The sequence below is a fragment of the Zeus faber genome (genome assembly GCF_960531495.2).
Source record: "Zeus faber genome assembly, chromosome: 9".
In the NCBI taxonomy this organism is placed as follows: Eukaryota; Metazoa; Chordata; class Actinopteri; order Zeiformes; family Zeidae; genus Zeus; species Zeus faber.
Genome location: NC_137197.1, coordinates 9,067,593 through 9,089,132, shown reverse-complemented (window position 1 = coordinate 9,089,132; position 21,540 = coordinate 9,067,593). Strand labels below are relative to the sequence as shown.

At 44.6% G+C, this 21,540-nt stretch overlaps 2 protein-coding genes across 2 annotated transcripts in view; both read left to right on the top strand.

The window, feature by feature from the left end:
• The first annotated feature begins 3,323 nt into the window (after positions 1-3,323).
• LOC307234983 (lysosomal amino acid transporter 1 homolog) lies at positions 3,324-12,423 on the top strand. Its single transcript, XM_080006901.1, has 8 exons — positions 3,324-3,379; positions 3,582-3,905; positions 4,626-4,755; positions 4,891-4,978; positions 6,156-6,265; positions 7,155-7,256; positions 9,224-9,409; positions 10,151-12,423. Exons 2-8 carry the CDS (start codon positions 3,700-3,702, stop codon positions 10,265-10,267), a joined length of 939 nt encoding a protein of 312 aa, XP_079863027.1. The 5' UTR covers positions 3,324-3,379; positions 3,582-3,699; the 3' UTR covers positions 10,268-12,423.
• A 1,095-nt stretch (positions 12,424-13,518) lies between these two features.
• Positions 13,519-21,540, top strand: part of golim4a (golgi integral membrane protein 4a) — a 28,500-nt gene continuing 20,478 nt past the window's right edge. The window contains exon 1 of the mRNA XM_080006896.1: positions 13,519-13,857. Within this exon, the coding sequence (XP_079863022.1) occupies positions 13,671-13,857 (187 nt within the window). The 5' untranslated portion in view covers positions 13,519-13,670. The remainder of the gene's footprint in view (positions 13,858-21,540) is intronic.

Here is a 21,540-nt window from a genome sequence, read left to right as displayed (position 1 = left end):
TGTGAGGCCGGACCCTGTAAAGATCCAGGCAGTTGCAGGGTGGCCCCAGCCCACGCCCGTGAAGCAGCTCCAGCAGTTCCTCCGCTTCGCCAACTTCTTGCACCGGTTCGTCGGGGACTGCAGCCGCGTGGCCGGGGCCCTCACCCAACTCACATCTACTGCTGTCCCCTTCTCGTGCACCCCAGAGGCTGATGTGGCCTTCTCAGACCTCAAAAGACGATTCACGTCCGCACCAGTCCTCATTCACCCTGGCCCCTTGAGACGGTTCGCCGTGGCGGTCGACACCTCCAACTGCGGGGTAGGGGCTGTAATCTCCCAGCATTCGGCGAAGGACCAGAAGCTCCATCCCTGCGCATTTTTCCCGTGGCTTGTCCCCTGCCGAGCGTGCGCCCGACCAGGTTCCCCAGTTCATATCCCAAGCCTGGGGAGGCGTCTGTCAAGCCCTCAGAGCCAAAGTGAGCCTCTCCTCCGGGTATCATACACAGACCGACGGTCAAACGGAGCGGGCCAACCAGGACCTGGGAGTGGCACTTCGCTGCGTGGGGCGTCCAAGCCACTCATCTGCGGTGGGTTGAGTACGCTCACAACTCACTGCCTCGCGCAACTACAGGTATATCACCTTTTGAGTGTTCCATGGGTTTTCTAACCAGCCCTGTTCCCAGCCCAGGAGGAGGAGGAGGAGGTCATTCCCTTGATCCAGGCCCACCTTCGCCGCTGCCACACCGTGTGGAAAGATGTTTTCCCTGCTCTACTCTGCTCCGCTGACCACAACTGACGCCTTGCTGACAACCGTAGGACATCCGCCCCTGACTACCAACTAGTTCAGAAGGTGTGGTTGTCCTCTAAGGATCTCCACCTCCAGTCTGTCTCCAAAAAACGTGCTCCCCGTTACAATGGTCCCTACATGATTGATTCCATCATCAATCCCTATGATGTTAAGACTCATACATGGAGTTATTACACAAGTCTTTCCTTTATGTCTAAGTTGAGTTCAGCAGATGACAACAATTCATCCACCACCACCGCCCCTTGACTCAACCGTTCCCATAATAAAGAGTAAATAGGACATTTTTGTTTTCATGAAGTGACTGAGGTCGTTTTATTAGCTATGTGGGCTGGTTGAACATGGGGCCGCTTCAGATCAGCACAACATGGAGAGAAGCACAGCTCTGCCCATGCATTCCAGAGCTTTCCGTCTTTGTATTTTGTGTAGGTCTAATCCTTATGCTCAGTAAAGCAACTGCATTCTTGAACTGGATAGACCCCCCTGCCGCTGCTCCTGTCTCTCTCTCTCTCTCTCTCTCTCTCTCTCTCTCTCTCTCTCTCTCTCTCTCTCTCTCTCTCTCTCTCTCTCTCTACCCTTCCCTCTCCTTACCCCCTCCCCTCTCTCTCTTTCTGTCTGCCTCTGGTTGTCCCTCCAAACTCCGTGACCTTGAGCTGTCTTGGAATGGAATGGACCACTGGAAATTGGAACTTGAGTCTGTACCTGGTGCGCTGACATATTTTTTGAGGGAAGGGTTTCGGAATAATACAATAATACCAGTTTACGAATTCAACCTTTAACTAGAACGCAAGCTTTAGTGCATTAGTTCTGAGAGGTGGAGGGGGCTGATGCACTAACAGCGGCATAATACATAAAATAGAAATGAACTTAAAATAATGCATGCCTACCTATTGGAGAAGCGCCATTTATTGACATTGGACATTATTGGAACATACAAATTTGGGTAGCCAACGAATGAACTGACTGAAACGCGCCTAATTCTATTTATGCCGACATTAACGTCTAACATTGTGTTAAAATTCCCCTTAAATTCGAAGGGAAACAAACGACTGTGGAATGTGTCGATTTAACAAAAAGATAATCAAATAATCGCGATTAAGCGATTATGTATTAATCACGAGAGCTCTAGTAAATAGGTATACTATCTACAATGTTTTCCAAAAAAAAAAGGTGCACGACACATTAGGGCATACCATGCAACATTTGGCACATATTGTTATTTGCACTGAAATACAATAGTGCAGAATGAATCAGGAGAATGATCGGGTGCTTGTCCACTTGTCCTCTTCACCTGCGGACATTCTATAAATGAGCGCGTTCTGTTTGGCCACGTCGGTGTAATTCTCAGTAAGTGGGATCACAGCGGGGATCGCCCGTGTGATCCGGTCTCCTGCGGGGACACTAACTCAGTCCCACGTCCAGGAATGGATGGCGTGGAGACATTTCCCCCCGGCAACGCGTTTCCACGGCCAGTGACAGAGAAAACACAACGGACAGGGGTAGAGACGCACGGGCTTACCTGCGCTCCGTGGGAGGGATGGCGTCGTTGTGCGGGAATGGGGGTTCCGTCGGGTTTCTCCGAGACGATCAATCATCAGGCGTCACATAACCACACGACATCCACGCACACTTGCGCCGCTCCAAGTTCTCCCAACGGGCAGGTCCTCAATTCTCATCCTTCATAGGAAAGCGCGCCGTCCCGTGGTGGAGACGAGCCAGCAGAGCAACAAGTGGAGAGGCACTAAATAGCGGATGATAATAATAATAATAATAATAATAATAATAATAATAATAATAATGAGAAGAACAAGAAGAATAAGAAGAAGAAGAAACATACTACTACTATAAACAGGATTATAAAGAGTATTTGAGAGTAAGTTCAAGACTAATCATTTGGAGACCAATAATTCAAGAGAAATAATGATTGAAAAAGCCTTCGCTGAGCATGTCTCTTTCTAAATAGATAGATAGATAGATAGATATATAGATTGATTGATTGATTGATTTTATTAATTGCCTTTAGCTTGTTTACCTTTTTACTCATTACTTTTTGTTTGCGTTATATTAACGCAACTCTCGCTGAGTTGCATGTTGTGAATGAAACATGCTATACTGTACATCAACGATTATTATTGTCATTATTATTATTATTATTATTGTTGTTTTCATTGTTGTTGCCGTTCATCATTAATAATGATATAATTTCGTTCAGTCATTCGTCCGTTCTTTGATTCAAACTTTGTCAGTTGAAGGTAATTGCACCAAGGAGCTGTTGATGGCGCCAAACCCCATAGATAAATCAAAGCGGAAGTGGGTCGCACCGTCCCGGAGAGGAGGCGGTGCCATGGGGGGACGGAGGAGGAGGAGGAGGAGGAGGAGGAGGAGGAGGGACGGCTGGTCCAAATCACAGCGCCGCCGCGGAGCATAGCCTGAAACCACCGCACAAAGAGCCCTCGATGGGACACGGCCCGAGCATGGCGGAGAGCGTTACACCGGCGGGGCAACGCGGGGACAAGCCCGCGGCTCGGCTCAGACGCGGTTGAAAGCCGTCGTCTGTTTCAGCGGCCAAGCACGGCCAGCCGGATGTTTGAACGGGTAAGGGGGGGTTTGCGCCGCTGTTATGCACTCGGGTGGAAACGAACGAGTGTTGTGTCGGTTCCTGCTCGGGATGCTCAGCGCGCCGCTCACCGGCGGAGCAAATGGAGCTTTCACCCAATTTAGCATCTAACTACGTTTGGTTTGGTTTGGTTTGGAAGAATGAATTAATCACTTAATCAATTTTTTTTTTTTTTTCCAGACTCATCACATGAGGTTAATGGTGCCCCTCTGAGAGCAGCAAGCCTCGTTCCGGTGCGCTTACACTGTGCCTGCCCCCTCGGGGGGGTCGAGGGTCCCAGGCTCCGTCTCCTCCCCCCATGGCCTCCGCCCGGTTCCCCGGCCGGAATGAGGACGTGGCCCCCGCCTCTAACCTCACCCTCCCCTCCCTCCACCGGCCGCTGTGTGACAACGGGACGCAGTGGATCCTCTACCTGCTGGAGGAGTGCGTGGACAACGTGTGGGAGTACTGGAGCGTGGTGATAGGACTGGTGTCCATGTTCTGCTTCCTGCTGTCCACGCTGCCGTGAGTAGACACACACACACACACACACACACACACACACACACACACACGTTGTCAGATGATGGGGGAGATTTCTTTGGTTTCTTTGAATGGTGGGGGAAAAAAACAAAACAATGATCATATTTCCTTTTTTAATCATAATACATCGCAATTAAAATGAAATGCTTCATAATATATATCATCATTTTGTCTCATTTTATTTGACAATGTATTTATGTCGGTCCAAATGAGTCTCAAGCTCCTCTGCGTCAAAGTCCTCTTATCCGATGTTATGTTGTCGCACCTGCTGGACCTAATGCTTTTGTCCAGAGAAATCAGTCCAACAATTTTGAATACATTTGTCTTAGAAATTACTTCTTAAAGTACACCATGTTTCTGTAAAGTTAAACTAAAGCGATCAAACTTGTCATTACTGTTCAGAAAAAGTAATGGATCAGAATACTACTCTGTATTAATAGGGGAAAAGTGGTGTGTGTGTGTGTGTGTGTGTGTGTGTGTGTGTGTGTGGTTGTCTGTGTGTGCGCGCAATATGTCAATTTTGCACATGAGGTGAAACATGTAGGAATTAATTCTCGGAATTCATCAACTAAGAACAAGAAATTTGTTTTCATTGTGATTATGTGAGGTAGCTACTTCTACCTAAATAGTGGTGTTTTGCTTATGTCTATATATGTCTAATTCTCCTCAATCGTGGTTATTTGGTATCTCTATTTCTTTCAGTCAGGTGTATGAGGCCTATCGTAATGGTAAAGTGGAGGAGGCCATGTCTTTTGGCTTTCTCTTCTTCCTCTTCAGTGGCGACCTCACCAGTTTTGCCGGCTGCTACCTCACCAGTCAGCTTCCGATTCAGGTGAAACCGGCAAGATGGCCGTGCAAGAGAAAAAAACCAAAACATTCAGAAACATTATTTTCCTTAATAATCTTCAATAGAGGTGAATTGACAAAGTACCCCACCCCTCTCTCTCTCTCTCTCTCTCTCTCTCAGATCGTCACAGTAGTGTTCTACATCTTCACAGACATGATTCTCATCTCCCAGTTCCTCTACTATAAAATCAAGAACAGTTCCACGAGAAGTAAGGCCTGCAGTGAGCTTATTACTTAGCCAGACTAGAGACGAAGGGGCTCTGTTGACCTGAACCTCCATATTTGCTTGCTTCATTTTCAGAAACTAAGTTTTAGGCCCTAAACTACACAATGTACACGGATATCGAGTTATCTGAAGCCACGGCTTCAAATTTCCACAGCTACCGTTGAGCAGAAGTAAAAGTTGAGCAGGTTTCAACTTAATGCAAATGCGCAGCACCGAGTGCCGGGCGAAAGCCAATTGGAGGGCAGATGCGCTCTCAATGGTGCCGGTCCTTGGGAAATGGACACTCAGACCACTGCATTATTTTAAATGGAAAAATGTCACTTAAACTATCGATAAAATAAGGAACACGTCATTTATGTTTCTTCAACCAGGACGATTATTTATTTTAAGGGAAGAATTGCAAGATTATTTATGTCATTTTTGAGGCTATATATTTGCTAAGTAAATAAACTACCCCATTTTAATAAAAAAAGAAAATAAGTAGACATGGCCCGTCTATCTATATAATGTACTGCGTATTAAATATGGAAAGGGGAGAGGTTTAAAATGTTTGGCGCGCACACACAACAGCCAGTCCCCTTTGAGCCTACACGCCCCCAAATGCCAGCCGCACAGAGGCCCCGTGGCCGGTGGTGTGAGCGTACAGCGACGGGAGGAGATCTGCTCGGCTTCGCACTGCAGCCCCGTTTCCGGCGGTGTGACCCGAGCATCGCGCTCAGAGCTGTAATTAAAACAACCTCCCCAGGACTCTTGAACAGACCTAACTTCAAAACTGCTCCAATATGCATGTTGATGACGTAATCCTGCTGCCTTGGGGCTGTTGTCTTGACCTTTGACCTGCTAATTATCCTCCAGCTGTGTCCAGATGTTCTCGATACACACAGTGCTCTACAGTGGCACTCGGTCTGAGTCGGCCCCAACAAGAGTGTTCGCTAAAAGCCTGAACATAGAACATTATGTCATGATAAGGGTGGGGTTGTTATTATGTGTATTTATTTGGCGTGTGCGTGTGTGCGTGCGTGTGTGCGTGTGTGCGTGTGTGCGTGTGTGCGTGTGTGTGTGTGTGTGTGTGTGTGTGTGTGTGTGTGTGTGTGTGTGTGTGTGTGTGTGTGTGTGTGTGTGTGTGTGTGTGTGTGTGTGTGTGTGTGTGTGTGTTCAAGAGAGCCCTCTGCTGAAGTGGCTCTGCTGCTTGTGGTGTGGGTCGGCTACAGTTTTCCTCCTGGTCCTCCCTAAACTGATCACAGACGACAACACCGCCTTAGACGCACAGGTAAGACCAGCGTACCGTGACTTATTTTAGACAGGGTTCTTACCAGGTCCCTGAGGTGCTTAAATTTTCTTCCTCAGAAATGTAAGTGCTGGAATACCTTGAAAATAGCCCCGCTTGTGCTGATGTGCTTGAAAAGTCATTGGGGGGGGGGGGGGGGGGAAATAGGATCATTGAAAACCTGTGATATTCCCCCTGGTTTTGTTATTCAAATCATAATGTGATTATGAATTATGAAACATTTTTACGACATAGATGACGAAGGGAAATGTGAATGTAATGGTGGTATGGTATGGTATTCCAGCATGGTTGGAAATTCACTTATAATAATAGATGACAATGCGATTTATAATAGATATACTAATATAAATAATACACAATGAGACTAAGCTCATATTTGTTTTGCTTGAAAAAAAAATGGAGTACTTAAGTCCTTGAATTTTTTTAAAATATTTCAAGTTCATTAAAAAAAAAAAAAAAAAAAAAATTAATGAGAATGATACCTCTGAATTTGACACCCATGTCATTTGATAAATACCATCTTCTCTTTAATCCAGTCCTCAATGTGTATCAAATACATTTTCCTGTAACAATGTCTCTAATCATAATCAGCATTTGTTCTGCACTTAAACATAATCCTCAGTGCTCCTACATTACAAATAATGCCACAGCAGTGTTTATCTGGGGGAAATTATCATAAATTCCATGTGGAGGGGGGGGGGGGGGGGGGGATGTCAGAAAACGCATTTCGTGCTAGTACTGTATTCTCTGTAACAGACCGGCGCTATTAATCCCAAAATGAAATTCACATTGATCAACATTCTTAATATCAGAATTGAATTCTAATTTCTGTTATCTGATTATTGATTCTCTCCATATACCCATCGACCAGAATCCTGCCAAGTCTGACACGGTGGAGGTCACAGGCTACGTCTGTGGGTACCTGGCCTCCGTCTTCTACCTCTCCTCCCGCCTTCCGCAGCTTTATAAAAATGTAAGGCTCCGTTTGTTCAGTTTCCTGTGTGCAGCGCGGAGAAGTAGGGTTGCAATTACGTTTGGCGTCATGATTTCCGGGGGAAAAAATAAAAATAAATTCAATGCCGTTCAATTTTCCCGTAGACGTGATGTTACCGGCCGAGCTTGGCCAACATGGGGGTGGACATGAAACTCTCCCGGATGAATCATCGGAACGAACAATTGGGAATTGCGCCGAAATTGTTCGTGTAACTACGCCCACTTTTCCACTGCTGCTGAGTTGTATATTTTGGGTTTGCACGGTACAGTGGGGGAATGAACCTAAAGAGAAATTTAAACCCTGCCCCCCCCCATGGTCAGATTGACGCAGCCAAGTAACATTTGATATTTGTACAAATTGCAGACCTGGGGAGCTCTGCAAACTGTTTACAAACTGGTTAATAGTGCACTCTGGGGGACACGCACACACACTGTTTTCCTTTGTTTCTTGTTCTAAACACGTCTTGTTCGTGGAAAGTACTGTTTTTGAGTGTTTTCCTGCACTTATTCGTCACAGCTGCGTTGGCAGGGCGGAAGCAGCAAACAAGCTCCCTTTCCCCCGGATCACGCTAAGTTAATACACGAGAGGAACGGCTGACTGGTGATGCTTTGACGCTCGGAAAGATGGCAGGAAATTCAATCATCACGGTGACAATTCACGCATGGGCCTGTTAAGCTTGTTGAAACCCCGAGGTAGGGGGGGGGTTTAGTGGTTAGCTGTTCACACAAGTGTTTTCTTCCGACAGGTTCTTCAAATTCCATTTGTCGGGTTGAGATTGAAATGCATGACAAATGGTGTCCTGACAGACTAAAGCACACAAATCACTTCAGTCTGCTAGTGTGACTGCGTGTTTGTCTATGCAAATAATTTACAACTAAGCAGTCCAAAGTCAGTAGACGCATTGACTTTGTTTATACGAATAAGAGGCTTTTTTGTTTTGTTTTGTTTTGTTTTGTTTTGTTTTGTTTTGTTGTGTGTGTGTGTGTGTGTGTGTGTGTGTGTGTGTGTGTGTGTGTGTGTGTGTGTGTGTGTGTGTGTGTGTGTGTGTGTGTGTGTGTGTGTGTGTGTGTGTGTGTGTGTGTGTGTGTGTGTGTGTGTGTGGAGGGCAGGGCAGGACAGGACAGGAAAAACTGGAGCAGCTCTCAGACCTTCTTCCCAGGGGCTCCATATTGTCATAAATCAGATATAAATGTGGGCCATTTGTGCGTATCTAAATAAAATCCAGGCCTTGAAGAGAATACCGGTGCTTGGGTAACAGCAACACATTCGCACAGCTGCTGCTGCTTTGAATTACTGGAGGGGACTGCTTCGTGAGGTTTCAGTCCCAGGAAAGCTCAGTGTTAGAAATGCGGTCAATGTTTGCTTTTAAGAAAATGTTGACGACTAACTTGTGAAATATGCAATTTGGGGACAAGCAGGGATACAACCGTGGGATATTCTGCTGAGTGTCTAACAGGGAGGAAGGCCCCTCCCGTTGGTGGTTTTGAATAGCGTGCCCTTAGTGTGTATCTTTGCAAAGTAAATACTATCTCCAAAGAGTCGGAAGTAAGTTAATTGCTTGATTCAATTTCCTCTTTGCTTTTGCTATAAAACTGTGTCCTGAGAGAATTCTGTTTTTTTTTTTTTTTGTTTTTTTTTAAGGTCATGTAGGAGGTTCTAGTCATGTTTTATCAAGGTTTATTAAAGTCTTATGGGGAATGTAGATGGAAAGCTCCTGATGAACTCTGTATAAAGTGGTAAATGGACAGGGTCACCATAGTTAATACAGAGGAAACAAAACATGCACTTAAGTTTGGCGCAAGTGCATTGAGCTTGGTGCTTGTTTGTTTTTGTTTTTGTTTTTTTAATTCATTTTATCTATTGAAATTGTAATCCATTTAAGCCTACCCCCGCGCCTTGCTCTGAGTGGAATAGTACGGACTCGCTAAAAGCCTGTCTGCCCGCAGTTCCAGCGCCAGTCCACGGAAGGCACGTCCTACCTGCTGTTCGCCCTGGCCATGATGGGCAATGGGACGTACGGGCTGAGCGTCATGGTGGTGCTTCCGGCCCTGAGGGGCTCCAGGCGGACCTTCATCCTCAAGCACCTGGCCTGGCTCATCGGCAGCCTGGGAGTCCTGCTGCTCGACTTCTTTGTATCCTCCCGTGCCCCTGCTCTCCACTGTTTCAGCCCCCCCTCACCCGGCGATGTCTGTGTGTGTTTTAACACTCTGCAGCGTTAGTGGGAGGTTCATGTGCTGCGGGGGGGCTGCATGAATTGCTGATGTGATGCAGGAATTTGGGCTTTAATGAGACGGGTGGACTTTAAACAGTGTGTAACCTCTGCTTAAACATTAGTCGACGGCATCATTTTTCAAAGTAAAAGACGGACGTGTGCCATTATCAGGAGGCGTATCGCCGTTCGTAATGAAGAAATATCGAATGTACTTGGCGAGTGTTCTGTATGGGGAGTAACTCTATCCGTCTGTCGTTGGGGCTATTCGCTCAATCCTTAAGTTTCGGGGGGAATAGCATAAGTTTCAGGCGCGAGGTTACACATTTAAATCATTACATAAGTCGAGAACATGATCCCACAGTCCAGAGTGCTGAGGCTATAACAAACATCTGAATTTGGGAAATTGGTTTAACTCGGGCTAACATACGGTCTCCCTCGATCTTTGACTGTGTCGCCGTGTTTGTCTGAAATAAACATTTAGGAACGTGTGTGTGTGTGTGTGTGTGTGTGTGTGTGTGTGTGTGTGTGTGTGTGTGTGTGTGTGTGTGTGTGTGTGTGTGTGTGTGTGTGTGTGTGTGTGTGTGTGTGTGTGTGTGTGTGTGTGTGTGTGTGTCGGGTCTAGTGCCGTGCTCGGTCTCTGTGTTTGCCTTAACCTGCTCAGGTGACGGCCCAGTTCATCTTGTACAGGAAGAACAGCCCCGTGAAGAGCAGCTCACTGGTCCGAGTCCCGGAGGTGGAGCCTCTGCTCTGCGAGGAAGAGGAGCTCTCAGTGTTGTAGCCAACAGGGCGTGGCCGTGCGATAATCCGTTGGCAGCCGAAGGACTCTTTGGAAGCACACTCTAGGATAAGTGCAGAATGTCTGGCAGATTCTAGGATGGGGAAAAAAAACCTGATGGGGACATATTGGTTCACGTTGCACTTGCGCTCGATTCACTGTTTGCAACGCAGCGATCCACCAGGTCCAAAAGAACCGCACTCCATGACTCGCAACACAAGGAAAATGGTTACAATTTTTAAGATTTGCCATTGTTTTACAATTAAGTTGTCTTAATTAGTTGAGTAGATGAGTTTTGTTTCTGCCGGCTACTGTATAAGTGCAATGAAAAAAGTTCAAGTATTTTCACCTCTTACTGTAATAATATGGGAAATATAGGAATATACTTACATTTGTCTTCATAGTTTTTATTTATTTTAGTAGTTTTTTATTATTTTTTTTCAGTAAAAGACACTCAGTCATGATGCGTATCCCTACATGCCGACAGCCATGTCGGTGGAGAAGTTTGACTCAGGTTATTTAGGGTAGGAAAGCAGACACTTGTGATGAGCTGTTCCTACGGGAAGTCTTGATTTAATTTGGGGTGGACTGTAGTTATTATTATTATTATTTTTTTTAATCTGCCCTGTGGGAAGACTCACACCGCAGGGAAACCAGCGTCATGCCAAACGGCATTTGTCAAATCTAAATGCATCTCGGTTCTTGGGCCTCAGTTGATCCTTAGCGTTTAGGCTGAGAACCAGACAATGTAGATCACGTCCTACTGTTGTGATGATTTCCGGGCCGAGGGGAGCCGTTTTGAAACGGGTCCGTGTGGGGGTGTCCATCCTCCTTTTCTCAGTCATATTCTATGCAGTGATGTACGCCAAGCCGGGAAACCCTCTTGTCTGTGCCTTTTTTGTTTGTTTTTCGTTGATATTCCATGTGCTGCATCGCCTTCTTTTTAATTTATTTACCCATTCTTTGGCCCATGCTGGCAGTTTCCTCATTCTAGTATCTGTTGCAGATGCTTTTGTGTTGTCTAGGAAACCGTCTTTTTTTTTTTTTACTTTTTGACAAATTACAGACATGCATACATACATACATGCATACATACATACATACATACATACGTTTTCAATAGAGAGGGATGTGAGAGTGGCAAGGACGCAGAGGGACATTATTTAAGTGGCATTACCTTAAAGACTTAAAACAAAACTGCACCTTCATGAAAGGGGTATTGTTTGTGTTCTACTGTACCCTTTTCATAGCAGAGCATTTGTTCAAGTCAAGCTTCATGTATTTACCAAGCATTTAGCTACAGAACAAGTCTTGTTCCTGTCTTATCGATAAGATGTAAGAGAACAATTAAACAAGAACAAGCTTAAATATTATTTTTTCACAATATGTTACAACACTTTCATGACAGAAATGTGCTACTAACAAACTTACTAACCATTAGCCAAACTTTGTTCAACTAAAGCATTTGCAGGTGTGTCTACCTCATTTATGTGCAAGTGTTTTCTGTATGTGTTGCTTTGTGCGTCAAGAAATGTGAGCGAGTTTTTAAAATGTGAGCAATGGGACACACACCGCATTAAAAAAAAAAATAATAATAATTAAAAAAGGCATATTTTTAACTTTTCGGTATAAATGAATTACATTTAGATTTCATGTATTCATTCCATTGATGGCAGAATGGATTTTTTTTATTTATTTTATTTTTTTGCCAACCAGTTATGGCAATGAGGATAAATGGTCTGATTTGGTAGCTATCGCTTTGAAATTGTTCAGGAATATACATTTTTAGTAAAATTCCATCAACATAGACTATTTCTGCAAGTTAAACTATTTTTGTATTGCTTTGAAATCCTCGTAGCCTGACATGTAGAATCCATGTAATTTTATATAATAGACTTTTCTGACGAGGTCTATGGTTTTTCAATTGAAATTGAGTTTGTGTACTTAATTTATTCTGTAGTTTATAGTAAAGAATAAGTGATATTAATGAGACTTCTATTTGAATTTCAATACTTTGTTATTGCTGAGATTTTTAGGTGACTTTGTATATTTTGTATTTATATTTTTGTTACTGATATTACTGTCAATTGACTATCTTTATGTCTGGCTATTGCCTATTGTATTCTGTTGTTATTTAAACAATATTGATATGCTGTTATGTCTACTTAACAAAATCTCAATAAAAGTGCAATATATATCCTGGAGGTTTTGTCTGCTATTCAATAAAATAAAAAAATAGGGGGAAAGCCATTTTGGGTCATCACTTTTCTCTAAACTGTTGTGAGGATTCCTCTGAGAATTATTTGAGTTGAACTGCTTGGTGTAGTTTGATATTAATCGTTTGAGAGAGATAATGACCAAATATCCGTCACTGAGGAAATGAACGCGTTAAACCAACTCCATGAGCCAAAAGTGAAATTGAGTATAGTATTTGTTTTTTTAAGTAGCATACATTTTTATTAAACACATTTTCCTTGTTTGCTTTATTTTTTTTTATAACAATTATTATTACTACAGTATGTGTTTGCCCTCTGTTGATGTAAAGCAGAGCGAGTGTGCGCAGCGACTTTGTAAGAAAGGTGCGATGCAAATAAAGTGGATCATCATTACTCTTATTCTTATTATTCTTATTATTGTTAACACATCGCTGTAGTGTGCAGGCCCTGCGCTCCATGAAAAGCCTCTGGTACTCCCATGACTTCCCTGACCAGCCCCGCTGTAGCCCGCACTCTGCGCCTCGTCGCGGTGCCTTCCCGGCTGCTGTTTGACCGAGCCGTGCGCCGACCAATGGCGGCGGCCGGCGCTTGTGTGGGCGGGAGCCGGCGAAATCTGGGCTTCCACGGAGGAGGAGGGACTTCCTCTGGAGTTCCAGTCCGACGGCAGGCGGCCGCTTTGGGGTGACACGTAACTAAAAGTAAAAAAAAAAAAAAAGGTGATCGCGGAGGCCTCGCCCGGGGACGTGCTTTTTTTTTTTTTCCCCCACCACCACCACCCAACTTTTAGTCAATCTCCCGATCTTGCTGTGGCGAGGTCCGTTCGGGGGACGCTTGTACCGCAGCTTCCCTGTCCCGAGCGGTGCGGCGCAGGAGTTTGACGGCTGCGTGCGTGCGTGCGTGCGTGTGCGTGAACCTGAGCGTCTACCGCTCTGCGCGATCCACCGAGGAACCGTGTTCCTGCGGCTGGGGGGTGGGGGGGGTGGGGGGGGGTGGGGGGGGCGGGCTGGGTGGGGACTAAAATGAGTAAAGACAAGTTCTTCGGCGGCGTTTCCCCCTCTCCGTGACAAAATGAGCGGAAAGTGAAAGGTGACGCGAACGCACCGCCCGGGGAAAACAAAGTTGGCCGGAACTTTGCGGACGTGCGGAGACCAGCCAGGGGCGCCCGGCGGGGTCCGCCGCCACCACCACCGATGGGGAACGGGGTGTGCTCCCGGAGGCAGCGGAGGATCTTCCAGTCCCTGCTGCTGCTCACCGTGGTTTTCGGCTTGATCTACGGCGGGATGATCTCCTACGAGATGCACAAGCAGCTGAAGCGGACCGAGGCGATGGCGCTGAAGTACCAGCAGCACCAGGAGTCTCTGTCCGCGCAGCTTCAAGGTAAACACCGGATCACTCCGTTTCTCTGCACTGACGAGAGCACCGAGTGGGAGTGAATTGATACTAGCTCTACTAACACTCAGGTTGATGATGTCTTATTTACTTTTAAGTGAGTGATTATTAGGATCAATTTCGTTTTTTGTTTTTTTTTTTGTTTTTTTTTTCCATTTTAAACTTAAATCTATATATAATTTAATTTATAATTTGATTTATTAAGTGGATTTCAACTATATACATTTGGTGAAAGTATATTTCTGTTTTGTGGTGTCTGTTTTATTTAGTTGTTAATTTACTTTGACCTACTTATTTCAAGTACAACATTAATATACAAGTCATCGATGTGCTATAAGATATAAATGGACAAAAAGCTGGTCTACCAAACAACTGGAGTGTCCCTTCTAAGTACGGAAAGGCCTGGAAGAAACATGGATTCAACTGGACCTTCAACTCAGCTGGACAACCGGGCCTTCCGTCAACCACTCCGTTACCTTTGACCCAGGCGGCCGCCCTAATCTCCGCTTAAACCGGGTTAAAGATCTCTTCAGGCTTTAGATCGGAACACACGCGGGGTAGTTGGGATTGGTCTGGACTCTTCGCGCGCTTCCCTTTGCTAAATTGTTCCAGTTTCACCGATGAACTCAAGGATTATCGCCGGACGATCTGCTGATTGTTGGTGACGCGGTACCACGGTCGAGCTGGAGTAAGGAGGTTTACACCTGTTGTTTTTTTTGGGGGGGGGGTTGGTAAGCGTGTCCCCAGGCGGAGCCTTTATTATCTGACAACCGTGCACTCGCAAAGTCACAAGTTCATTCTGCAACATCTGCCTCAGTCGCTCTGCAACGCTCTTACTCAACAGTCAACACCGTTGCCGTTATGACTCAATAGCATAACCTCCAAGCGCGGAGGCCTTCGTGCAGATTGCACTTTCAGATCTACACTGAAAATACTGCTACGCCCATTCCTAAAAAAAAACCAAGAGGAACGTTTTTTGACCTTACCATCATGCGAGGTGCCGGTCTACAGTTACTTGACATCAACCAGGAAACAATATAAAGTTGAAAACATCAGAATCCAATCCCTCTCAATCGATGAATACATTTGCATTGGCTTTCTAACGCTGTCTGGATAAGGACATGACTGGACTTTACAGTCTACCCACGTTTTTTAGTAGTAAAACTTCTCGTAAACTAGAATCCTCTCAACATCTCCATTGGGCCCTCAAGGGCCCAATGGAGAACAATCGTGCTGCCTTGTCTCTTTCACAGGTAATTATGTAGGTGGGTTTGGCGTGACCGCAAAAATGACGAGGTGCATTTTCAAGGGCATGTTTTGTTAAAGATGTCTGAAAGTAGGTATTTCCTGTCCTGGTTTCACTTTGAAAAAAAAAAAAAGTATCTGGATTTGTTTAACCTACAATCGCTGGTAGCAGTTTGCAACAGAAAAGTCAGAAGCATAAACGAAGACGGCTGAAAACAGAATGTTTTCCACTGTACGCGTTCATACGTTTCTGCGAGGTAAATTCTTAAAATTGTGACAACCGCGTCAGCTATTGCACGGGTTGATCAGAGCCGCAACGATTAGTCGATTAATGGATTGGTTGTCAGCCATTAAATGAATCGGCAACTTTTTTTTTTTTTTTTCATAATCGGTTTATTGTTTTGAGTCATTTTTTGATAAGAAGATTTCCAAACTCTCATTCCAGCTTGTTAAATGTGAATATTTATGGTTTCCTTAGTCATGTACAACAGGAAACTAGATATCTTGTGGACAAAACAAGACATTTTAGGGTGTCGTCTTAGGGGCTTTGGGAAACAGTGATAAACATTATTCAGCATTTTCTGACTATTTTCTGGACAAAACAATTAATCGATTCAACAGGGAAAATAATCTACGGATGGACCGATAATGAAAATAACCATTAGTCGCAGCACTAAAGTTGATAGACGATTCTTAAAATCGTGCGCACCGTGAATTTGACGTTCTATTTTTTTTGCGCGGAATACCTTAACGTTACACACGCGGCGTTGAAGGCTCAAAATATGTAGAGAGTGCGGTATTTGTTTGGAAACAGCTTCCTGCCTGTGCGAAGGAGCTTAACCCTGTCTCATACTTCCCGCTCGGTCAGTTCATACTGTCCTGCTAAGCCTCGTCCGGCCTGGTCCTAGGTCAGTACTAATAGTGCCGACCTACGACCTTTAGTGCCAATCGTACGTTGGCACTAAAAGACATTTCACCCGCGACCCCGTGAGTTGGTGATCAAATGTTCCCACGCTGTTCATGCCCAGATAAATGCCAAGCTCTACCCCACCACACCTCCTCCTCAACCATTGTGTGCCGTGACGCATTTGTTTCTATCAGGACCGTCACCGAGGAGTAGCTGCAGAGGTGGTTGGAGAGCGTTGGCTTGCCTTCTCTTTCAGCCTACGAAACAAGTTGGAAACCAAAGACTGCTTCGAGTTGTGTGTCGTACCCCCCCCCCCCCCCCGCCCCAGTTTAAAATCGCCTGGCTGCGTCGCTCCAGATATATGCGGCGTCAGACTTGCGCAATCGGCTCTCATTTCACTTTTTGGGGCCGACTGCCGTACACAGTATACGCGCCGCAGACTTGGGCCAAGGCAACAAGAATATGAGTGACACTTTGAATGGACTGAGTATCGCTCGGCTTTGCCTTCCAGCGAGCTGTGCGTGGCTGAGCGGCCGCGCTCCACCCATGCATTTATTGTTCCGAAGTGATAGACTCTTCGCTCCATCGACAGCTACGGGTCACTTGATATCCCCTCTAATGTTGTTGATTGCTGTAGAGTGACCTATATTTAGAGGTGGAGCATAGCTTAGGGGGGCCGAGCAAGAGAGCCATATCGATTGACTCTTACCACCCGCCCCCCCTCCCCCGCTATACCACGACTGGCACTCAAATAGTAATACACGCTTTCTGACAAATGTCTCCTCACACTCCCAGCTACAGCTACTTCAAAAACCACAGGCACACGCCCATTTCCTCCAACATAGATCGTATACAAACTGGAGCACCACCCAAATATCTTCGTGCAGACAGGCACACACGTAAAACAGAGCTGAAAATGTCAGTTCAAACTTAATAGAAAAAAAAAAAAAAAATATATATATATATATATATATATATATATATATATATATATATATATATATATATATATATATATATATATATATATATATATATATATATATATATATATATATAGTGTGTGTGTGTTTGTGCTCTTGCCCCCCTCTTGGGTGCTAAGCTTTAGTTTAGCTGAAGTCATGTTTGGAGATTCGTATCTCTCCACACTTGTAAAGTCCAGATCGCTATCGTGTAAGAAACTCTGGATTTCACAATGACCTCTATTGTTGGGAAGGCTTCGCACATGGCAGAGCGCTGGATAAAAGTGAGCAAACCTGCCAATAAAAGTTTGAGGCGAGACAAGTGAATATAGGCGCCTAATAAAACCAGGCCTGATGCACTAAAGCCTGCACACACATGTCAAGTATGAAGGAGTGGGTCAGAGGGGTTTTAGCTTAGCTTTAGCGTCATTTTTTTTTAATCACCAGCTACACAGTACGGATTCACTGTTTACATTGTGCTATTTAACCTTTGAGGCAAGCGGTAACTAGTTGTGTTTTGGTAACTTGGCTGCATTGCTGCTTCTCAGCAGCCAACTTGACAAACTCGATCAAAGGCAAATGTGCATGTCTTAGAATATCTCCGCAAACCTGGGAGATTATTTCGCAACTACTGTCGAGTTTAGGTGACGGTTAAAAATACCAATATAATACATATGGGATGATTCACCCGTGATTTGTATTACATCACAAGCTCCAGCCTCTTCCATGGTTGTAGACATCTCCCCCCCCCCGGGTCGTAGACATCTCCCCCCCGGGTTGTAGGCATCTCTTCCCAGGTTGTCGGTATCTCCCCAGGTTGGGGGAGGCTTGCCCACCTGGGTTCTTACAGTATTTTCAGTGGTAGACATAGCACCACGTCAACCAGGGATTGCACCACGATGGCACCGAAGTGAATGCCTTGGACAAGGCCTTCTGTCGCTAAGCTTTTGTCACCAAGATCAAGCTTAAAATCACCGGTCACTTTTCATCTGACGTCTGGTCCGAGATCTGCCAGCCTGTTTCGGCCTGGAAGATTCACGCTCCCTGACGCCATATAGCGAAAAAAAAAACCCCAGTATAATGAATTTGATAGATAATCAATTTGATCGGCACTCAATTTGAACGTTCATTCAACATCACAAACACTTAAAATGGAACTGGTTCCTGGGATTCTGTGTGTATTGTAATGGCATCAGGCCGTCAGTAATCGTCTCTGTGTTATTGTCTACACACATGGACATGTGTTCACATTGACTCTGACGCATTCCTGTTCACAGACACACACACACACAAAAAAAACACAGCGAAAGCCTTTCCATTTCACAGTACTTGAGAGTTGATAGTGGTTCTAGTCCATGCCGCTAGCCAACCCTGACCAAGCCAATCCTCTTGTGCGTCCAGTAAAGGTTGTCGACTCATAAAGAAACCCCTTATTTTCTCAGTCCGTGCACTTTAACAACACCTCCAGGAACACAAACCTTGTCCTGTAAATTCCCTCAGTCAATGAAGTGTGTGAGAAATAAGAGTTGGTTTAAAAAAAAAAAACCAAAAAAACATTAGGCAGATAGAGTTTGTATTAAGTGTTGCTAGACTGTAGGGGAATTGATTTCTGCGATGGAAAAATTATGTTTAATGATTATTACCCGGGACACCGGCACCCAAGTCAGCATGTGGAACAAAATAACGAGTCAGGCCACTTTCCGACGGATGGAGGAATCTATTTTATGGCTGTTGGGGCTTCAACGGGTGGTAAAAGGTTGAGATTATATTCATCCATCTGCCACAGATAGATATGATATTTATAGATATCCACACTCCACATATCCAGACATAAAACCCGTTATTTTTTCATTTTTTGAACCAGTGACATGAGAACAGAGTGTAACGGATTATCCAGTGTCACTGTCTTTGTGGGCTGACCTCCACTTGTCCCTAAAGTATTGTCTGGAGAGCGGGTGTGACCGGCGCCTTTCAACCAAGCCGGGGCGAGGAACAACATTGCCTCATTTTCCGCACCAAGATCTTCGGGAGAGTCTCTCGGGGAAAGCACTAAGGACCCTCCCCATGGCTTCACAGAAACCTTTACCACACCATTAATTTACCGTCCTTCTGCCACCCCAGAGTGGTGCGTCGGTGTGTGTCTATGCGTGTGTGTGTGTTGACTTTTAGATGAAATGTACTTAACAAAGGCCTGCTTAAACATATAAATCATATACTGGAACAGAATAACAAAGAAAAACACAGTCATTTTGTCAAACGCTTGTCATACATTTGCAAGGTGATGGAATGAAAGAAAGTCATCATGTTCAAGTCATTTGATGCTTATAATTACTGACAATGCATGATGTCAATTTAGATTAAATTGCTATAACTGGTGTGGTGAAGTGGTGAATTGCACAGAAGGGTTTTCTTCATGACATTGTTTTCTTGCTTTCGCTGAAATGGGCTTTTGTGAAACTTATCATTTCTAAAGAATACATACAGTATTCTATTCTTCTTATTATGTATGATGCGCTTCATGACAGGGAAGGATAATGTGATGTGAGAATAGCAAAACGGTTGCATATTATAAAAAGGATGTGACATGAATTATCAGGACAAATGTACTATGCGTTCGCGCTCAGAAAACTCACAAAAGAGAATCTCCTTATAAGGGCGCAAAAGTTGCCGCCCGATACAACGCCGGGAGTCAGGTGCGTCACCGACCAGCGATTATCAGTGACTAGTTTGCTCCGACATTGGTCGTTTCCAAGCATCGCAGCCGTGTTGTGCTTTCCGGATGAAGGCTTGGACACGTTAGCTCATCATTGGATTGAGATGGCGATGTTCAGCCTCTTCTCACATTTGTGTAAATATAATGCGATCTATGCTGTGACCGTGAAACCCTGAAGAGATTGAACCAATCCATCCCCCAGTGAAGGAATGAATGGATGTTCCAGTTGACCCTGAGAGTTAAACCCATGACATCGTGTGCATCTAAAGATGTAACAGCCACCGTTTGCGGTGCGGCTGCCAGGCAACAGCGCGCCGGGCAGAACAGGACACAGCGGAACCGAATGCAATCTCTGGGCCGTTACGTCCTGCATGAACCCAGAGAAGGAGCTGGAACACTCGATTAATGTTGTTCTCGAAGAAAGCACTTGATCATTTCAGACACTTGGCTGACTTCGCAGTGGGGCTGTAGTGACATATAATGTAAAATATTCCTCCTTGGAAAAGCAAACTGTGCTTTCTTCACACGCATGGACAGCGTGTCTCTGTACACAGAAGTAAGTCGGAATTTCTGCTTAGATCGGACCTAAAATGTGATCGGATCTTCACCAAAGTCCATAAAAAAGATAAGGATGAATAAATAACACGACAAAAATATACTTATACTGTTAATATACTGTTTATTTTTTGTATCTAGCAAAATGATCCAATGTTAAATCTTTGTCTGGTACTTCATTTATTTGGAGGATTTCTATCTGATCACATTTTAGGTCGCATTTATGCAGATATTCACAAAATTCTGAAGGGTTCACAAACTTTCCAGCACATACCGTGTCACAGAACACAGTAGGCGCTGGCCGGCGCTTGTTCAATAAAACCTGTTGGGGTTTTATTGAACAAAGGACAGGCAAAGTTCGACCACTTTGAAAAGCGGTGGTTTTCACTTTTTTATTGTGGGTTAATGATTGAAATGAAAGGAAAAGCAGTGAATTTCCCTCACCTTCCTGTCCATCGTGAGTTGATTTAAGATCGCAGTCAGGGTCTCAAGAAAGAATCTTTTTTTGACTTGTATATGCGTTTTTCCATAACTTTTCATTCTTTCATTCAATTCCTGATTTCATTCATTCTGTCTGCTGCTTCCGCTCTGCCTATCCCTTTGACTTGCATATGTATAAAAAAATAGGAACGGTAATAATAAGATCGTTAATACGTAAATGTAATGGGGGAAAAAAAACTGTAATCAAAAGAAATCGGAATATCCGATAAACAATCAAATATCAAAGCGCATCAAACATTGGACGACACTTAAATAAACAATTCAGAATTAAAAGTGGGTGTCAGTAGTGACCGGGCAGTGTTTTCCCATCCCTGTGTTTTAATGTTATCGCGTTTGCTCCAGTGTAAATATTAACAGGCCACACGGGTTTTATTGGTTTAGCCCAGAATGTGTTGCCTTGGCCTGCCCACAGGGAAGCCACACTTTGGAAATTAGATTCCGCAAGACAGAACAATTCCGCTGGGAGCGGAGGGGATGACGTGAGCAGTGTCTGCAAAGTGTTGAAGTGTGGAAATTGGCACTACATGGGAATTAGCCGGGGTTTGTTTTATGCGGTGTGTATTTTCTCTCTCGTTCTTGTCCCCACTGGCCTCCGTCCCCCTGTTGGCAGATTGTTGCTTACAGTACCCCAGCGTCTTAATGGTGGAATACATGCATATTAGACTCGCACGCATGCAGATAGATCGACAGCTTAGATCCCCGTGACCTAAAAATATTCGGTGGTACTCGACCAACGGATGTAAAAGGGAGTGGACGTGTGAGTGAGTACACTTTATTTCTTTGTCTCT